Here is a 21,116-nt window from a genome sequence, read left to right on the forward strand (position 1 = left end):
GATGTTAGGTCAGAGGAAGAGGCCACATCTTCACCCTCATGTAATCATCACATAGAGGCGCTTATGGGGCACCTGTCACTGGTGTTTGGGTCTTCTGCTTTTCATGGATATGGAGCTCTGGTGGCGGTCACTAGTATTGAGGTCTTCATCCTCTCATTATTATGTGGTTCTTTGAGTGTCATTGATTCAGAGGTCTCTGGTATTTTGGTCTTGTGCCTGTCTCAGGTCCTGTGGCTGTCATTATAAATGGGGTCCTGTGGCTGTCACTGTGAATGGGGTCCTGAGGCTTTCACTATAACTGGCTCCTCTGGCTGTCGCTGTTAATGAGGTCCGATGACCATCACTATACAGTAAATGGGATCCGGTGGCTGTCACTTTTATGAAAACATTGTATCTGTCTATCTGTTGTGGAGACACTGTCGCTACTATTTGAGGGTCCTGTAGCTGTTACTGTTATGGGGATCCTGTAGCTGTTACTGTTATGGGGATCCTGTAGCTGTCACTGTTATGGGGATCCTGTAGCTGTTACTGTTATGGGGATCCTGTAGCTGTTACTGTTATGGGGATCCTGTAGCTGTTACTGTTATGGGGATCCTGTAACTGTTACTGTTATGGGGATCCTGTAGCTGTTACTGTTATGGGGGTCCTGTAGCTGTTACTGTTATGGGGGTCCTGTAGCTGTTACTGTTATGGGGTCCTGTAGCTGTTACTGTTATGGGGATCCTGTAGCTGTTACTGTTATGGGGATCCTGTAGCTGTCACTGTTATGGGGATCCCGTAGCTGTTACTGTTATGGGGTCCTGTAGCTGTTACTGTTATGGGGATCCTGTAGCTGTTACTGTTATGGGGATCCTGTAGCTGTTACTGTTATGGGGATCCTGTAGCTGTTACTGTTATGGGGATCCTGTAGCTGTTACTGTTATGGGGATCCTGTAGCTGTTACTGTTATGGGGGTCCTGTAGCTGTTACTGTTATGGGGGTCCTGTAGCTGTTACTGTTATGGGGTCCTGTAGCTGTTACTGTTATGGGGATCCTGTAGCTGTTACTGTTATGGGGATCCTGTAGCTGTTACTGTTATGGGGATCCCGTAGCTGTTACTGTTATGGGGTCCTGTAGCTGTTACTGTTATGGGGATCCTGTAGCTGTTACTGTTATGGGGTCCTGTAGCTGTTACTGTTATGGGGATCCTGTAGCTGTTACTGTTATGGGGATCCTGTAGCTGTTACTGTTATGGGGTCCTGTAGCTGTTACTGTTATGGGGTCCAGTAACTGTTACTGTTATGGGGCTCCTGTAGCTGTTACTGTTATGGGGATCCTGTAGCTGTTACTGTTATGGGGATCCTGTAGCTGTTACTGTTATGGGGATCCTGTAGCTGTTACTGTTATGGGGTCCTGTAGCTGTTACTGTTATGGGGATCCTGTAGCTGTTACTGTTATGGGGATCCTGTAGCTGTTACTGTTATGGGGATCCTGTAGCTGTTACTGTTATGGGGTCCTGTAGCTGTTACTGTTATGGGGATCCTGTAGCTGTTACTGTTATGGGGTCCTGTAGCTGTTACTGTTATGGGGATCCTGTAGCTGTTACTGTTATGGGGATCCTGTAGCTGTTACTGTTATGGGGTCCTGTAGCTGTTACTGTTATGGGGTCCAGTAACTGTTACTGTTATGGGGCTCCTGTAGCTGTTACTGTTATGGGGCTCCTGTAGCTGTTACTGTTATGGGGATCCTGTAGCTATTACTGTTATGGGGGTCCTGTAGCTGTTACTGTTATGGGGATCCTGTAGCTGTTACTGTTATGGGGGTGCTGTAGCTGCTACTATTATGGGGATCCTGTAGCTGTTACTGTTATGGGGTCCTGTAGCTGTTACTGTTATGGGGTCCTGTAGCTGTTACTATTATGGGGGTCCTGTAGCTGTTACTGTTATGGGGATCTTGTAGCTGTTACTGTTATGGGGTCCAGTAACTGTTACTGTTATGGGGCTCCTGTAGCTGTTACTATTATGGGGGTCATGTAGCTGTTACTGTTATGGGGTCCTGTAGCTGTTACTGTTATGGGGTCCAGTAACTGTTACTGTTATGGGCTCCTGTAGCTGTTACTGTTATGGGGATCCTGTAGCTGTTACTGTTATGGGGTCCTGTAGCTGTTACTGTTATGGGGATCCTGTAGCTGTTACTGTTATGGGGTCCTGTAGCTGTTACTGTTATGGGGTCCTGTAGCTGTTACTGTTATGGGGATCCTGTAGCTGTTACTGTTATGGGGTCCTGTAGCTGTTACTGTTATGGGGATCCTGTAGCTGTTACTGTTATGGGGATCCTGTAGCTGTTACTGTTATGGGGATCCTGTAGCTGTTACTGTTATGGGGATCCTGTAGCTGTTACTGTTATGGGGATCCTGTAGCTGTTACTGTTATGGGATCCTGTAGCTGTTACTGTTATGGGGATCCTGTAGCTGTTACTGTTATGGGGATCCTGTAGCTGTTACTGTTATGGGGATCCTGTAGCTGTTACTGTTATGGGGTCCTGTAGCTGTTACTGTTATGGGGATCCTGTAGCTGTTACTGTTATGGGGTCCTGTAGCTGTTACTGTTATGGGGATCCTGTAGCTGTTACTGTTATGGGGATCCTGTAGCTGTTACTGTTATGGGGTCCTGTAGCTGTTACTGTTATGGGGTCCAGTAACTGTTACTGTTATGGGGCTCCTGTAGCTGTTACTGTTATGGGGATCCTGTAGCTGTTACTGTTATGGGGCTCCTGTAGCTGTTACTGTTATGGGGATCCTGTAGCTATTACTGTTATGGGGGTCCTGTAGCTGTTACTATTATGGGGATCCTGTAGCTGTTACTGTTATGGGGTCCTGTAGCTGTTACTGTTATGGGGTCCTGTAGCTGTTCCTATTATGGGGGTCCTGTAGCTGTTACTGTTATGGGGATCTTGTAGCTGTTACTGTTATGGGGTCCAGTAACTGTTACTGTTATGGGGCTCCTGTAGCTGTTACTATTATGGGGGTCATGTAGCTGTTACTGTTATGGGGTCCAGTAACTGTTACTGTTATGGGCTCCTGTAGCTGTTACTGTTATGGGGATCCTGTAGCTGTTACTGTTATGGGGTCCTGTAGCTGTTACTGTTATGGGGTCCTGTAGCTGTTACTGTTATGGGGATCCTGTAGCTGTTACTGTTATGGGGTCCTGTAGCTGTTACTGTTATGGGGATCCTGTAGCTGTTACTGTTATGGGGATCCTGTAGCTGTTACTGTTATGGGGATCCTGTAGCTGTTACTGTTATGGGGATCCTGTAGCTGTTACTGTTATGGGGATCCTGTAGCTGTTACTGTTATGGGGTCCTGTAGCTGTTACTGTTATGGGGATCCTGTAGCTGTTACTGTTATGGGGATCCTGTAGCTGTTACTGTTATGGGGATCCTGTAGCTGTTACTGTTATGGGGATCCTGTAGCTGTTACTGTTATGGGGATCCTGTAGCTGTTACTGTTATGGGGTCCTGTAGCTGTTACTGTTATGGGGATCCTGTAGCTGTTACTGTTATGGGGATCCTGTAGCTGTTACTGTTATGGGGTCCTGTAGCTGTTACTGTTATGGGGTCCAGTAACTGTTACTGTTATGGGGCTCCTGTAGCTGTTACTGTTATGGGGATCCTGTAGCTGTTACTGTTATGGGGCTCCTGTAGCTGTTACTGTTATGGGGATCCTGTAGCTATTACTGTTATGGGGGTCCTGTAGCTGTTACTATTATGGGGATCCTGTAGCTGTTACTGTTATGGGGTCCTGTAGCTGTTACTGTTATGGGGTCCTGTAACTGTTCCTATTATGGGGGTCCTGTAGCTGTTACTGTTATGGGGATCTTGTAGCTGTTACTGTTATGGGGTCCAGTAACTGTTACTGTTATGGGGCTCCTGTAGCTGTTACTATTATGGGGGTCATGTAGCTGTTACTGTTATGGGGTCCAGTAACTGTTACTGTTATGGGCTCCTGTAGCTGTTACTGTTATGGGGATCCTGTAGCTGTTACTGTTATGGGGTCCTGTAGCTGTTACTGTTATGGGGATCCTGTAGCTGTTACTGTTATGGGGTCCTGTAGCTGTTACTGTTATGGGGTCCTGTAGCTGTTACTGTTATGGGGTCCAGTAACTGTTACTGTTATGGGGCTCCTGTAGCTGTTACTGTTATGGGGATCCTGTAGCTGTTACTGTTATGGGGTCCTGTAGCTGTTACTGTTATGGGGTCCTGTAGCTGTTACTGTTATGGGGTCCAGTAACTGTTACTGTTATGGGGATCCTGTAGCTGTTACTGTTATGGGGTCCTGTAGCTGTTACTGTTATGGGGTCCTGTAGCTGTTACTGTTATGGGGTCCAGTAACTGTTACTGTTATGGGGATCCTGTAGCTGTTACTGTTATGGGGCTCCTGTAGCTGTTACTGTTATGGGGCTCCTGTAGCTGTTACTGTTATGGGGATCCTGTAGCTGTTACTGTTATGGGGGTCCTGTAGCTGTCACCATTGAATTTGCTATTATTTGTCTTTATTTCCTAGATCTCCAAAATGAGAACCTTTCTTTTGTCAGACTCATCCTTCCATCGTTGGCCTTCATTGTTGTGGTTCTTTTCTGTATTGCGTATTTCTTAATATACAGGTAAGTGACACCATATAGCACATAACGTGATGGGTTTTTGCCTTCTCAGCTCTTCTCTTCAAAAATCGACCCAGTTTATGGGAGTGGACATAGTATAGGACTTTATTTTCCTCTGTGGTGGTGATACAGGGGAATTGAACAAAACAATTATAAAATAATAAATTACTAAATCACTTTAAAAAGTTGCAAAAGTTTTGCGCAATTTGAAATTATGCAAAGATTTTCTGACATTTTGACACAAGTGTTAATGAGGCCGAACATGAAGCTTGTGTGCCGTGTGGTCCAGAATCAGGCAGCGAGGCAATGCACAATGAATACACACCCATAGAACTACGGGCATTTCTTTGACTAGGAGATGGGCGCACAACCAGGAGGTGGACAGACACCCATAAAACGTTCTAGCACTTTCATCATTTTCTTCTTGAGCCAGATTCACACATCCATTCCGGGTACGGTACGATGCATGTTTTGCTTGCCTGGTTTTAAAAAAAATGCAATTTAAGCTTTTTTTTTTTACTTTACGGTGTTTATCTTGTAGTTAAAATGATTTTATATACAGATAGATCAGATTTGGAGCACGGAGTAGTGTAGTAGATCATTTCATGCAGAAGCATTGTCAAGGGGGTGTGAGACGGATGCCAGGGAACACAGGGTAACCTAAGCAGACCATAATGCTGGGGTCCCTGAACTCACCCTCACACACGGAGCTTGTGTGGAGCCCACCAGTAGCGGTCGCCCCAGGGACTTCCCTCCACCCGCAGGGACGCCACCGGGTCTTCACTTGTGGGATCTTCTGGCAACAGGTATGTGATTCTATGTGTAACGTGACGCCACTCACGGTTTGTGGTCAGGCTTATGGACGACCACCGCTGCTGGTTTAGCGAGCGTCTGGGGCTGATGGGATCAGCAGATGGATGTTGTGGCCTCCCGTGAGTGAGGCAGGCCCCAGGGACTCGGGTGCAGTGGAACAACAGGTCCCAGAATAACTCAGTCTCAGTCCGGAAAGTCTTTTAACTTGTTTACTCACTTTTTGGTGCTTTGTGAGGTAACCCGGGCGATGCTGAGCTGAAACCAGGAACTCCTTCAGGCCGCTCTGAGGGTAACTGTCAACTCGCCTTCCTAGCACTCTTTGTTTCGGATTACCCCTGACCTGAAGTACCGTGGGGTCTATCCGGGGAAGTCGCAACTGCCTTTTCTCCCTTTTCTGGCCCGTTTGCCGGCAGCGTGAACCTTGGTGAGATGGCTTCTGGCACTGTCTCCTTATGGGTCCCCTTGTTGCTGCTGAGGCTCGGACTCTGTGTGTTTGGTGAGGTACCTCCAGTACCGTCACCGGCAGATTTAGCAGCTAGTTACACTTGAGGCTACTCTAGGGACCTGTTTTCCCGTGCGTGCCTAGCTACCAGCAGTCCCCGTACTCGGCCACCTCTCTGCAGGTGTCTTTCAGGCTGACTCACAGGTAGCCGTTCTCCCCCGCCAACAGTTACTACACGTGCAGGGTCTGGCTGGGGTGTCTGTGTCTCTCTGAGCTCTTTCTGCAACTACACACTTCACCTCCCAGACTGGCTCACTCCTCCTCCTTCCTGTGACTGCCTCTGCAGCCTAGTTCCCAGCCTCTCCACTCCACCACTTGATAAGAATTGCAAGCCAGCCCCCTTTTTGGGGGACTGCCCAAGGGTCCCATCTGATGGTGTCGGAGACCTGGTTGCTATGTGTCTGTGCGTACACACCTCATTCTGGCCTTTGGAATTACCTGGAAGCACTGTCCCAGCATGGGTGCAGTACTCAGTGGTGCCTGACCAGGTCAGGGGCGCCACAGTTGCCATGAAGGTAAGGAGGTCCGGGCCCCCGATCTGGCCTTGGCTCCTGTCCTGACCCTGATGACTAGGTCCCTAGGACACTGACCAGGACGGAGATCCCAAAAACCCCACAAAAAAAGAACAGACATAGGTAAATAAAAACTCATGCACACCTAAAACCACACAAGGGAACAACCAAATGTGTACGGGTTGGGGTAACAAGGGAAAAGAGGAAAAAACAAAAACAGACTGCAATCAACAATCCACAGCAGATAGCAACAGCACGTCTTCTCTGCTTCAGGCTAGCTGCAAAATGAATTGAATAACCAGCAAGGTCTTCAGGAAACAGAGGGCTTAATTCCAGGCCAAAAGTGATTAACTGCTGTCAGCTCAGCAAGTCTGCTGCAACACCAGAGAAGGAGTGTAACCCCTCATGTGCCCAAAGGATAAAAACAACGGTTAAATGTGCATGGTCTCAGATAAAGTAAAGCTAGCCCTGAGCCTGTCCCTAAACGTGCAGGAATTGCCTGCCAATTACGGTAATGCCATAGCCATGTTAGCTACTGGCATTACTGTGATTAACTGAATGCATCACATCCTCAAGTCTTATATGAGACCTGGGGGCGCGATACTCGGCACATTGTCCTCTAGAGGAAGTTCAGAGAGAGTTGATGTAGAGATTGGAGCAGGCATATAGGCAGGGTTTTACACTTGCACCCTTTAGTGCCTTTCATGTGGCACTAAAGAGTCTTTTAATCCTTGTTTAATTTAATAAAACAAATTATTTTAAAAAAACGGCATGGGGTCCCCCCCTATTTTTGATAACCAGCCAAGGTAAAGTAGAAAGCTGGGGGCTAGTATTATCAGGCTGGGAAGGTCCATGGTTATTTGGCCCTTCTCAGCCTAAAAATAGAAGCCTGCTGCTGCCCCAGAATTTGCTCATCCATTAGATGTTACAATTCCATTGCTAGGCCTTGCTCTTCCCGATTGCCCTGGTGCAGTGGCAGTCGAGGTAATACTTTTGGGATTGATGTCAGCTGTAAGTTGACCGCTGATATCAAGCCCAGGGGTTTGAAATGGAGAGGTGTTATCCTGGCAGCTACAGACTCTATTCACATTGCAGGTTCTGGCAGGCAACCTGGTGTGTCTTAGTTGCTCAGCCAGAGTCAGGCGTTGACTGTTTTGTGCTCTCTGCTCTTCGGTTTAGCAGGAATTAATTCCTACTGGCTGGGGAATGACTGCTGAGGTCACAGGTTTCTGATGTCCTGTCACAGCTGCCTCCACTATTTAAAAGATGGTGTAACCTAGCCTCAAATGCCAAAGATAGCTCTAGGTCTGCTCTAGCGTTGTCGGTCTTTGTGCGTAGTGACCCAGTTGTTGGTGTATGGTTGTATGTAATTCTGTGTGCTGTTGAAATATCCTTGTTGTTTGTTTATTTCCTCCCTGTACCTTATTTCTCCGTGAGCACGTATTGTCTCTTCCCCTGTGTGTGCTTGCAGTGAGTTTGAGTTTTGGTTTTCCCTGTCTGTCAGTATTTGTGGGATTCTTTACTCATGTCCGATTGGAGGAGATGGGATGTTAGACCAGGGCTGCTCAGGAGTTAGGGCCACGCTGGCGGTCGAGACCTGGCTACCATCAAGCCTACCTCTGGAATAAGGGTCAATTTAGGGCCCTTAGTCAGAGGGCCAGTCTGGGGGTCCTTTCCTGGATACCGTGTCATACCCATGACACACATCTCTCAGACACCCTCGTTACTAACCCAGCAAGTGTAAATGTAAAAAAAAACACACAGAGGAAAAAAATAGTTTATTTGAATAAAGACTTCCCCCACACTTTCCCTTATTGAAAATTTTTCAAAAAAACAATGTTCCCACGAAGCTACAACATAATCCACAATCCAGAACTCCAACTCCAAAGTATAGCTATTCATAAGTGCCGGGTAGTGACAACTCTCATCAGAGCTGCCGGCTCTGGTAAGCGAGACCTTGATTGCCAAAGCACCAGGGCAATCGGGAAGAGTTCGGAAAAGCACCATAATTGGAGCATCTAGTGAATGATCCACTTCTGGGGTGACTACAGGCTGCTATTTTTAGGCGTGGAAGGGCCAAATAACCATGGGCCTTCCCAGTCTGACAATATCAGTCGGCAACTGTCTGCTTCACCTTTGCTGATAATCAAAAATGGGGGGAACCCATGTTTTTTTTTTTTAATCATTTGATTTTTAACTTCCCAGCAGCGACCTGACAGCCATACATGTATCCAGGCTGTTCCTATTCCTTTTGAGTCCTGTTGGACCTGCTCATTTGAGTAACATATGCTCAGGCACTTTAATGCTCGCTCATCACTATTCTTTTTTTTTTTTTTTTTTTTGCAGGAGACAGTCAAAGTCCGCAAACAAAATTGACAACATTGAAAAAGGAGCTTTAACCCCGCTGACTAAAAGTCCACATGTAAGTTTTAAAGACAATTATTTTTTTCTGCTAAATTAGGTTTAACCTCATAACGACGGCCGTACGACTTAAAGCGGCGGCAAAACAGGGTACTTATTCTGTTCCGCCGCTTTAAAGCGGCGGCCCGAAAAAACCCTGTAGCGCCCCCCAGCGACCGAAAATCTCGGGGGTTTCAGCTACCAGGGGTAGCTGAGACCCCCCAGATTATGAATCGAGGTGTTTTTTTTGGACCCCGACCATGTGATCGCCGGTATACACTGTATACCGACGAACACATGAAAAAAAAAGAAATGGCCGGTAAAACTGATTTCTTTTTCATCTGACATGATCAAACATGTCAGATGAGAAAGAAATCTAAACCCCTAGTGCCCCCAAAGCCCCCGGTACCGGAGAGTCCCCCCACCCCCACCCCTACCCCCACCGGACATCCAAAATGGCGCCGAAGCGCACAGAAAACTGCCGCCGGCGCCGGCTCTGCAGTCATTTCCCTCCGATCTGAAATGATCAAACATTTCAGATCGGAGGGAAATGTCCTCCCCCTGACCCCTCCTCCGGTCCACCGGAGCCCTCTGGTCACCGGAGCCCCCTCCGGTTCTCCAGAGCCACCACCCCCCTCCCCCCTCCGGAGCGTGGAAGATGGCGGCGCACAGCGCGCGGCCGCCTTCATTCTGCTCTTTCTGCCGCATGTGACACGTCACATGCGGCAGAAAGGTGTCCCCAGGTCCCACTAGGTCACCCCCCGTCACCCCCCCCCCCCCCCAAGCCCCCGGTTATACGTTACCTGTCTGCCGCTCCGGGCCCGCGATCGCCGCCTCCTTCTTCAATGCTGGCGGCGCATGCGCAGACAGCGGCTGTCAGCTGGATCCCTGCAAGCAGGGATCCTGCTGACGTCGCTGATGCACAGGCTCCACTGTGGACCGGGGGAGGGTGAGTGCAGTGATCTGCAGCCACACTCCTCACATGGAGAGGCTGCTGTTCCAGAAAATGGGGGGTACGTTCTGTGAGCGTGCCCCTCATATTCTGGAATGAGGTTACTGCAGGTCACTCTGCCCTAGGTTGGACCGGGGCAGTGTGAGTGCAGTATTCTCAGATTACTGCACCCACACTGCTCATGGAGAGCTTGCTCTTCCAGAAAATGGGGGATACGTTCCCTGAACGTGCCCCCCATATTCTAGAAGATCCAGAGTCGGCGCGGGACCTCCAAAATGGATTACAGCGACCGGAATTTCTTTATTTTCAATAAATTGGTAAAAGAGGAATGTTTCGGGGAGTGTTTTTTCAAATAAATTTTTTTTTTGTCTTTTTTTTTTCTATTACTGACTGGGTTAGTGATGTCGGGTATCTGTTCAGATGCCGTGACATCACTAACCCCAGGGCTTGATGCCAGGTGACATTACAGCTGGTATCAACCCCATATATTACCCCGTCTGCCACCGCACCAGGGCGCGGGATGAGCTGGGGCGAAGCGCCAGGTTTGGCGCATCTAATGGATGCGCCACTTCTGGGGCGGCTGCGGCCTGCTATTTTTAGGCTGGGAAGAGTCCAATAACCATGGCTCTTCCCACCCTGAGAATACCAGACCCCAGCTGTCCGCTTCACCTTGGCTGGTGATCTAATTTGGGGGGGACCCCACGTTTTTTTTTTTTTTTAAAAAACGCCTGGGGAGCCCTCCAAATTGATCACCAGCCAAGGTGAAGCTGTCAGCTGTGGTTTGCAGGCTACAGCTGTCTGCTTTACCCTAGCTGGCTATCAAAAATAGGGGGGACCCCACGTCGTTTATTTTAATTATTAATTTTTTGGGGGGCTAAATACAAGGCTAGGCACCCTTTAGTGCCACATGAAAGGCACTAAAGGGCGCCAGCTTAGAATATGCAGGGGAATGGGACGTTATATTTGTTTGACATCTATCCATTCATCCATTGTAGCATTTTACGCTGTGTGCCCACAATCAGGATTTGCAGCGTTTTGGGCGCAGAGTGTTTTCCCTGTGTCCATAATGCTGCGTTGTGCAGTAGAAGCACAGTGGAAGGATTTTTAGAAATCCCATGCCCAATGTGCTTCTTTTCTCCGCAGCATAAACCGACCTGTGGCGCAGCTTCCCGAGCCTCAGCATGTCAATTTATGCTGCGGAGATAAGTGTTCTCTGCAGGTAGCATAGAGCTCCACAGCGGCCTGAACCCAAATCGTGGGCTTGGGCAGCTGCGTTCTCCCGTGGACAACACTCACATCTCTGCAGGAGGCTGACACTGTGTACTAGATGCCGTGTCGCTGGATCATGGCCACAGAGCCTAACAGTGAGACATTTGTTGCTACAGCAACATTTTTGTGAAGTACCTGTGGATTCAAAATGCTTACTATACTCCTGAATAAAATCCAGTTTCCAAAATGGGGTCACTTGTGGGGGTTTTCTGATGTATAGGTACCCAAGGGGCCCTGCTAATGTGACATGGTGCGCGCAATTTATTTCAACTTTTCCAGAATTCAAATGGTACTCCCTCCATTCCAAGCCCTCCCATTTATCCAAACAGAGGTTTTTGGCCACATGTGGGGTATCCCTGTGCTCATAAGACATTGGATAACAACCTGTGGGGTCCACGGTTTGTTGTTGTCTCTTGAAAAAGTGAGAAATTTGATGCTAAAGCAACAGTTTTGTGAAAAAAATGAAAATTTTCAATATGGCAACCTAAACTTATCAAATTCTGTGAAGTATTCGTGGATTCATACTGCTCACTATACACCTTGATAAAAGCCTTGAGGTGTCTTGTTTCCAGAATGAAGTCACTTGTGGGGGACCGCCACTGTTTAGGCACCTCAGGGGCTCTCCAAATGCAACCTGGCGTCCGCTATTGATTCCAGCCAATTTTGCAGTCAAATGGCACTCCTTCCCTTCCGAGCCCTGCCATGCGCCCAAACAGTTGATTTCCACCACATATAAGGTATCGCCAAACTCAGGAGAAATTGCACAATAAATGTTATGCTGAATTTTTTCCTTTTACTCTTGTAAAAAAAAAAGCTACCTGGTTGAAATAACAATTTTGTGGTAAAATTTTATTTTTTTTTTTCATGGCTCAACGTTATAAAATTCTGTGAAGCACCTGAGGGTTCAGGGTACTCACCAAACATCTAGATAAATTCCTTGAGGGGCCTAGTTTCCAAAATGGGGCCACTTGTGCGGGGTTTCTGCTGTTTAGGTACCTTAGGGGTCCTCCAAATGTGACATGGTGCCCGCAATCTTTTTCAGCCAAATTTCCTTTCTAAAATTCAAATATTGCTCCTTTCGTTCCAAGCCCTCCCATTTGTCCAAACAAAGGTTTCAGACCACATGTGAGGTATCACCGCGCTCATAAAAAAGTGGTTAACAAACCTTGAGGTCAAATTTTTGGAATTACCTCTTGAAAAAGTGAGAAAATTGATGCTAAAGCAACATTTTTGAGAAAATTATTAAAATTTTCAATATGACAACGTAACGTTAACAAAATCTGTGAAGTACCTGTGGATCTAAAATGCTCACTATACCCCTAGATAGAAGCCTGCAACATGGTGCCCGCAATCTATTTCAGCCAAATTTGCTTTCCAAAATTCAAATATTGCTCCTTCTGTTCCGAGCCCTCCCATTTGTCCAAACAGAGGTTTCTGACCACATGTGGGGTATCGGCGCGCTCATAAGAAAGTGGGGAACAAGTTTTGAGGTCCATTTTGTTGTGTTATTTCTTCTAAAAGTGAATAAATTTGGGTTAGAGCAACATTTTTAGGTAAAATTTAATTTTTGCTTTTTTTCATTCCACATTGCTTTTGTTCATGTGAAGCACCTGAAGGGTTAATAAACTTCTTGAATGTGGTTTTGAGTACTTTGGGGGGTGCAGTTTTTAGAATGGTGTCACTTTTGGGTATTTTCTGTCATCTAGGCCTATTGAAGTCACTTCAAATGTGATGTGGTCCCTAAAAAACTGGTTTTGTAAATTTTGATGTAAAAATGAGAAATTGCTGATAAACTTTGAACCCCTCTAACTTCCTAACAAAAAAAAATTTTGTTTCCAAAATTGTGCTGATGTAAAGTAGACAAGTGGGAAATGTTATTTATTAACTATTTTGTGTCACAGAAATCTCTGGTTTAACGGTATAAAAATTCAAAAGTTGAAAATTGCTAAATTTTCAAAATTTTTGCCAATATTCAATTTTTTTCATAAATAAACACAAAAAATATTGTCCTAAATTTGGTACTAACATGAAGTCCAATATGTGACGAAAAAACAATCTCAGAATCACCGGGATCCGTTGAAGCGTTCCAGAGTTATAACCTCATGAAGTGACACTGGTCAGAATTGCAAAATTTGGTCTGGTCATTAAGGTGAAAATTAGCTCCGTCACTAAAGGGTTAAGGAGAAAAAAAGATTAAAAAACAAAATAACAACTACATGTACCATGATATTCTTCTGTTTTAGTTCCAATCCATTCCCTATGAATCCCAGTAGGCTTCCACTTCCCACTTCTTTCCTTATATTTAAAGAACTTACATGAAAAGGTTTGGCCAAAGAGTGCGACTTGTGTCTCGCTGAGAGGCAGTTTCTCCTTCCCACGATGATTTACATTGCTCAAAAAGCAAGAGGAGGAAGGCAAATGTACAGGTGCATCTCAATAAATTAGAATATCACCAAAAAGTTAATTTATTTTAGTAATTGAATACAAAAAAGGGAAACGCATATATTATATAGAGTCATTACACACAGAGGCATCTATTCCTATATATTATATAGAGTCATTACACACAGAAGGATCTATTCTTATATATTATATAGAGTCATTACACACAGAGGGATCTATTCCTATATATTATATAGAGTTATTACACACAGAGGGAGCTATTCCTATATATTATATAGAGTCGTTACACACAGAGGCATCTATTCCTATATATTATATAGAGTCATTACACACAGAGGGATCTGTTCCTATGTATTATATAGAGTCATTACACACAGAGGGATCTATTCCTATATACAGTTAGGTCCAGAAATATTTGGACAGTGACACAAGTTTTGTTATTTTAGCTGTTTACAAAAACATGTTCAGAAATACAATTATATATATAATATGGGCTGAAAGTGCACACTCCCAGCTGCAATATGAGAGTTTTCACATCCAAATCGGAGAAAGGGTTTAGGAATCATAGCTCTGTAATGCATAGCCTCCTCTTTTTAAAGGGACCAAAAGTAATTGGACAAGGGACTCTAAGGGCTGCAATTAACTCTGAAGGCGTCGCCCTCATTAACCTGTAATCAATGAAGTAGTTAAAAGGTCTGGGGTTGATTACAGGTGTGTGGTTTTGCATTTGGAAGCTGTTGCTGTGACCAGACAACATGCGGTCTAAGGAACTCTCAATTGAGGTGAAGCAGAACATCCTGAGGCTGAAAAAAAAGAAAAAATCCATCAGAGAGATAGCAGACATGCTTGGAGTAGCAAAATCAACAGTCGGGTACATTCTGAGAAAAAAGGAATTGACTGGTGAGCTTGAGAACTCAAAAAGGCCTGGGCGTCCACGGATGACAACAGTGGTGGATGATCGCCGCATACTTTCTTTGGTGAAGAAGAACCCGTTCACAACATCAACTGAAGTCCAGAACACTCTCAGTGAAGTAGGTGTATCTGTCTCTAAGTCAACAGTAAAGAGAAGACTCCATGAAAGTAAATACAAAGGGTTCACATCTAGATGCAAACCATTCATCAATTCCAAAAATAGACAGGCCAGAGTTAAATTTGCTGAAAAACACCTCATGAAGCCAGCTCAGTTCTGGAAAAGTATTCTATGGACAGATGAGACAAAGATCAACCTGTACCAGAATGATGGGAAGAAAAAAGTTTGGAGAAGAAAGGGAACGGCACATGATCCAAGGCACACCACATCCTCTGTAAAACATGGTGGAGGCAACGTAATGGCATGGGCATGCATGGCTTTCAATGGCACTGGGTCACTTGTGTTTATTGATGACATAACAGCAGACAAGAGTAGCCGGATGAATTCTGAAGTGTACCGGGATATACTTTCAGCCCAGATTCAGCCAAATGCCGCAAAGTTGATCGGACGGCACTTCATGACCCCAAGCATACAGCCAAAGCTACCCAGGAGTTCATGAGTGCAAAAAAGTGGAACATTCTGCAATGGCCAAGTCAATCACCAGATCTTAACCCAATTGAGCATGCATTTCACTTGCTCAAATCCAGACTTAAGACGGAAAGACCCACAAACAAGCAAGACCTGAAGGCTGCGGCTGTAAAGGCCTGGCAAAGCATTAAGAAGGAGGAAACCCAGCGTTTGGTGATGTCCATGGGTTCCAGACTTAAGGCAGTGATTGCCTCCAAAGGATTCGCAACAAAATATTGAAAATAAAAATATTTTGTTTGGGTTTGGTTTATTTGTCCAATTACTTTTGACCTCCTAAAATGTGGAGTGTTTGTAAAGAAATGTGACAATTCCTACAATTTCTATCAGATATTTTTGTTCAAACCTTCAAATTAAACGTTACAATCTGCACTTGAATCCTGTTGTAGAGGTTTCATTTCAAATCCAATGTGGTGGCATGCAGAGCCCAACTCGCCAAAATTGTGTCACTGTCCAAATATTTCTGGACCTAACTGTATTATATAGAGTCATTACACAAAAAAAGATCTATTCCTATATATTATATAGTCATTACACACAGCGGGATCTATTCCTATATATTATATAGAGTCATTACACACAAAGGGATCTATTCCTATATATTATATAGAGTCATTACACACAGAGGGATCTATTCCTATAGATTATATAGAGTCATTACACACAGAGGGATCTATTCCTATAGATTATATAGTCATTACACACAGAGGGATCTATTCCCATATATTTTATAGAGTCATTACACACAGAGGGATCTATTTCATGTGTTTATTTCTGTTAATGTTGATGATTATGGTTACAGCCAATGAAAACCCAAAAGTCATTATCTCGGAAAATTAGAATATTATAAAAGACCAACTGAAAAAATGATGTTAAATTTGTAGACTGTGAGCCCTCGCGGGCAGGGTCCTCTCTACTTCTGTACCTGTCTGTGCCTTGTATTGTTTATTATGATTATTGTACATGTCACTATTATGTATACCCCTTTCACATGTAAAGCGCCATGAAATAAATGGCGCTATAATAATTATTAATAATAATAATAAAACTCAGAAATGTTGGTGTCTACTGAGAAGTCTGCACAGTAAATGCCTCAGTACTTGGCCGCGGCTCCTTTTGCATGAATTCCTGCATCAATGCGGCAATGTGGCATGGAGGTGATCAGCCTGTGGCACTGCTGAGGTGTTATGGAAGCCCAGGTTGCAGAGTCTGGAGGAAGAGCAGAGAGGCCACGATCCAAGCTGCTGAGGTCTAGTGTGAAGTCTTCACAATCAGTGATGGTTTCGGGGCCATGTCATCTGCTGGTGTAGCTCCATGGTGTTTTATGAAGACCAAAGTCAGCGCAGCCGTCTACCGGGAGATTTTACAGCCCTTCATGCTTCCCTCTGCTGACAAGCTTTTTCGAGATGGAAATTTCATTTTCCAGCAGGACTTGGCCCCTGTCCACACTGCCAAACGTACCAATACCTGGTTTACTAACCACAGTATCACTGTACTTGATTGGCCAGAAAACTCTCCTGACCTAAACCCCATAGAGAATCTATGAGAGACACCAGAGCCAACAATGCAGATGAGCTGAACGCGGCTATCAAAGCAACCTGGGCTTCCATAACACCTCAGCAGTTCCACAGGCCGCATTGATGCAAGAATTCATGCAAAAGGAGCCCAACCAAGTATTGAGGCATTTACTGTACAGACTTTTCAGTAGACACCAACATTTCTGAGAGTAACATCATTTTTTCAGTTGGTCTTATATAATATTCTAATTTTCTGAGATAATGACTTTTAGGATTATATTGGCTGTAAGCCATAATCATCAACATTAACAGAAATTAACACATGAAATAGATCCCTCTGTGTGTAATGACTCTATATAATCTATAGGAATAGATCCCTCTGTGTGTAATGACTCTATATAATATATAGGAATAGATCTCTCTGTGTGTAATGACTATATAATATATAGTAATAGATCCCTCTGTGTGTAATGACTCTATATAATATATAGGACTAGATCCCTTTGTGTGTAATGACGGTATATAATATATAGTAATAGATCCCTCTGTGTGTAATGACTCTATATAATATATAGGAATAGATCCCTCTGTGTGTAATGACTCTATATAATATATAGGAATAGATCCCTCTGTGTGTAATGACTCTATATAATATATAGGAATAGATCCCTCTGTGTGTAATGACTCTATATAATATATAGAAATAGATCCCTCTGTGTGTAATGACTATATAATGTATAGAAATAGATCCCTCTGTGTGTAATGACTATATAATGTATAGAAATAGATCCCTCTGTGTGTAATGACTCTATATAATATATAGGAATAGATCCCTCTGTGTGTAATGACTCTATATAATATATAGGAATAGATCCCTCTGTGTGTAAGGACTCTATATAATATATAGAAATAGATCCCTCTGTGTGTAATGACTATATAATGTATAGAAATAGATCCCTCTGTGTGTAATGACTATATAATGTATAGAAATAGATCCCTCTGTGTGTAATGACTCTATATAATATATAGGAATAGATCCCTCTGTGTGTAATGACTATATAATATATAGGAATAGATCCCTCTGTGTGTAAGGACTCTATATAATATATAGAAATAGATCCCTCTGTGTGTAATGACTATATAATGTATAGAAATAGATCCCTCTGTGTGTAATGACTATATAATGTATAGAAATAGATCCCTCTGTGTGTAATGACTCTATATAATATATAGGAATAGATCCCTCTGTGTGTAATGACTCTATATAATATATAGGAATAGATCCCTCTGTGTGTAATGACTATATAATATATAGGAATAGATCCCTCTGTGTGTAAGGACTCTATATAATATATAGAAATAGATCCCTCTGTGTGTAATGACTATATAATGTATAGAAATAGATCCCTCTGTGTGTAATGACTCTATATAATATAAATGTGTTTCCCTTTTTGTATTGAATTACTGAAATAAATTCACTTTTTGAGGATCTAATTTATTGAGGTGCACTTGTATGTCTTTGGAATGTGTGAGGAAACTGGAATACCTGGAGGAAACCCACTGAAACACAGGGAGAACCTACAAAACTCTTTGAAGATGTTTTCCATGCAGATTATCTTGTACACTAAAACCCCCAAATTTGATAGCTGTTGCAAAAATGATCATTTGACCAACAGCAATGTCCCAACTCTCCCCATTATCAAGAATGCTCAATTTTGCAGGATTTCTCTGGCAGCGTTTTTCCTCTGCCAGAAACAAAAGGGTCAGTCATTATTGTGGAGTAGGGTGGACCCATACATACACTTCAGACTGAGGGACAATATTAGTGGGTTCACCAAACGTTAGTCTAATGGGTATGGGGACCGTAATGGGGCTGTTCACTACCCTCCATAATTACATCAAGGACCACAGACAATAAAAAACATCTATACTTGTCTTCTGATGGGGCTGCTATTTTCAGCAGGTCAATTAACATTGTTGTATTACTTGGACCACTGCAACCAATCAGCAGCCACTGATCAGCTGCAGTTCATGAATATTCCTTCAGAGTGGACAGCTGCTCTAAAAAATAGGACAGGCTTTAACATGTGGGTTACATATAGAACTTGTAAGGGTGGATATTTTTGGAGTTCTAAAACTTTGATAGAGCAGATCAAAGATTGAAGATAAAAATGTGTTAAAGGGCTTTTCCTACTAGTAATAATAATAAGTTTTATTTCTATAGCGCCAACATATTCCGCAGCGCTTTACAATTAAGAGGGGACATGTACAGACAATATGAGACAATACAAAATAACAAAAGTAAGATACCAGGAGGAGTGAGGACCCTACTAGTACATATTAACTTTCCTCTTAGATCATTAAAATCAACAATTTTATAATTACAGTAACCACCTCTTCACATTATGCAATTTTACACGCAGATGAGGCAGAGTGAATGCTCCTCCCAGGGCCCTGGTGACAGCTTCCAGCCTTACTGCTGCAGCTGCATCCCCCTCCTCCCAGTCTTCCCTTTTTTACATTACACAGATCTTTTAAGCATTTCCAGAGAGCTAGCAAGCAGGGAACAGAGAACTAAAGGCTTCTGGAAGATTAGAAAATGACACTTTTCCCCAATAAAATATACAGAGGGTGAAATAAGTGTTGAACACGTTACCAATTATCTAAGTAGATATATTTCTAAAGGGACTATTGACACAAATTAATCACTAGATGTTCATAACACCCCATTCAACTGACACAGGCAAAGAAATTAAACCATAGATGTCCATAAATTCTGTATAATAATGAGAAATAACACAGAGGAAAAAGTATTCAACACATGAAGAAAGAAAGGTGCAAATAAGCCATGTAAAGTCATGACACCAGCTGAAATCAGTAATAAGGAAGTAATCCTGCCACTTAGTGATAAATGATATCAACTGATTGCCTGTAAAAAGATGTCTCCTTACCAAGGAGAGACACAAGAAACATCTCATGATGGGTAAAACCAGTGAGCTGTCTCAAGACTTTTGCAACATTATTATTGCAAAACATGGTGATATCATTGGTTATAGAAGAATTTCTAAACTCCTGAAGGTTCCAGTGAACACTGTTAGGCTCTGTGCGCACTAGACCTTTTTACCCGCGGATTTACCCGCGGATTTGCCGCGGGAATTTCTTGAGAAATGTCTGCAATCTTTGTGCAGACATTTCCCAGCAATTTCTATGAAAAAAAAAATAGCTGTGCGCACTTGTGCGGATTTTTCTCAAGAAATTTCCTTGAGAAGAATTTCTCGAGAAAATTTCTTGAGAAAATGAACATGTCCATTATTTCCGCAGGTACCCTGCGGATTTCGGGAGTACAGCCTGCAAAAATCCGCAGGGAACCACCCGCGGGAAAATCGCGGCAATTTCGCGGCTAATCCGCGGCAAATCCGCATGCGGATTTGGTGCGGATTTTTTCCGGAGGTCCGGAAATCTTTCACTCCCAGAAGTTTCTCAAGAAATTTTCTTGAGAAACTTCACATTTCTAGTGCGCACATAGCCTAAAGGTCAGAACACAGAAGTGGAAATAACATAATTTCACCATAAACCAGCTGCAACCAGGGGCTCCCCATAAGATTTCTCACACACAAAGCAGTGAAAAGAATTAACAGAAGAGTTGTCCAAGAGTCAAGGACCACCTGTGGAGAACTACAGATAGGACTGGAATCAGCAGGTACAATTGATTTAAAGAATACAATAAGGAATGCACTCCTTCTCCATGGCCTGTATGCACGCTCCTGTATGCACGCTCCTGTACGCACGCTCCTGTATGCACGCTCACTACGCAAGACTCCATTGCCGAACAAAAAGCATGTTCAAGTGCATTTAAAGTTTTCTCAACAACATTTAGACAAGTCTGTGACATACGGGGAGAATATAGTCTGGTCCGATGAAAACAACATTGATCTCTTTGGAGGCCATAATACACACCATGTTTGGAGGCCAAAAGGCAAATTACCCCAAAAACATCAACACCAGTGAAGTGTGAAGGTGGGAACATCACGGTGTGCAGCTGATTTTCAACATATGGCACTGCCACACTTCATATACAGTAATTGAGGGAAGAATGAATGGACAAATGTACAGAGACATTCCTGATAAAAAAAATCTGCTGCCATCTACCAGGATGATGAAGATGAAACGAGGGAGGACATTTCAGAGAGACAATGAACCCAAACACACAGCCAAGGAAACTATCAACTGGTTTAAGAGAAAAAAATAAATCTGCTAGAGTATCCGAGCCAATCACCGGAGCTGAATCCAATAGAAAATGTATGGAAGGATCTAAAGCTCAGAGATCATGGAAGGAGTCGGGACCTGCAGGATGTGAGGAGTGTGTGTGTGAAGAATGGACCAAAATCCCACCTGGGCAATGCAGGTGACTAGTGTCTCCATACAGGAGGAGTCTGGAAACTTCATCACCAACAAAAGCTTTTGTACCAAGTACTAAATAAATGTCAGTAGGCGTGTGTTATTTCTCATTATTACTATAATTTATGGACATCTGCGGTTTGATTTCTTTGCATGTG

General features: G+C 43.7%; 1 protein-coding gene across 3 annotated transcripts in view; it reads left to right on the forward strand.

Annotated features, from left to right (window-relative positions):
- Positions 1-21,116, forward strand: part of LOC142281528 (uncharacterized) — a 68,906-nt gene that overhangs the window by 26,950 nt on the left and 20,840 nt on the right. For all 3 annotated transcript variants that reach the window (XM_075332861.1, XM_075332862.1, XM_075332863.1), the window contains exons 7-8: positions 4,541-4,640; positions 8,811-8,886. In XM_075332861.1, coding sequence (XP_075188976.1) covers positions 4,541-4,640; positions 8,811-8,886 — 176 coding nt within the window. The remainder of the gene's footprint in view (positions 1-4,540; positions 4,641-8,810; positions 8,887-21,116) is intronic.

The sequence above is a fragment of the Anomaloglossus baeobatrachus genome, chromosome 2, assembly GCF_048569485.1.
Source record: "Anomaloglossus baeobatrachus isolate aAnoBae1 chromosome 2, aAnoBae1.hap1, whole genome shotgun sequence".
NCBI lineage: Eukaryota > Metazoa > Chordata > Amphibia > Anura > Aromobatidae > Anomaloglossus > Anomaloglossus baeobatrachus.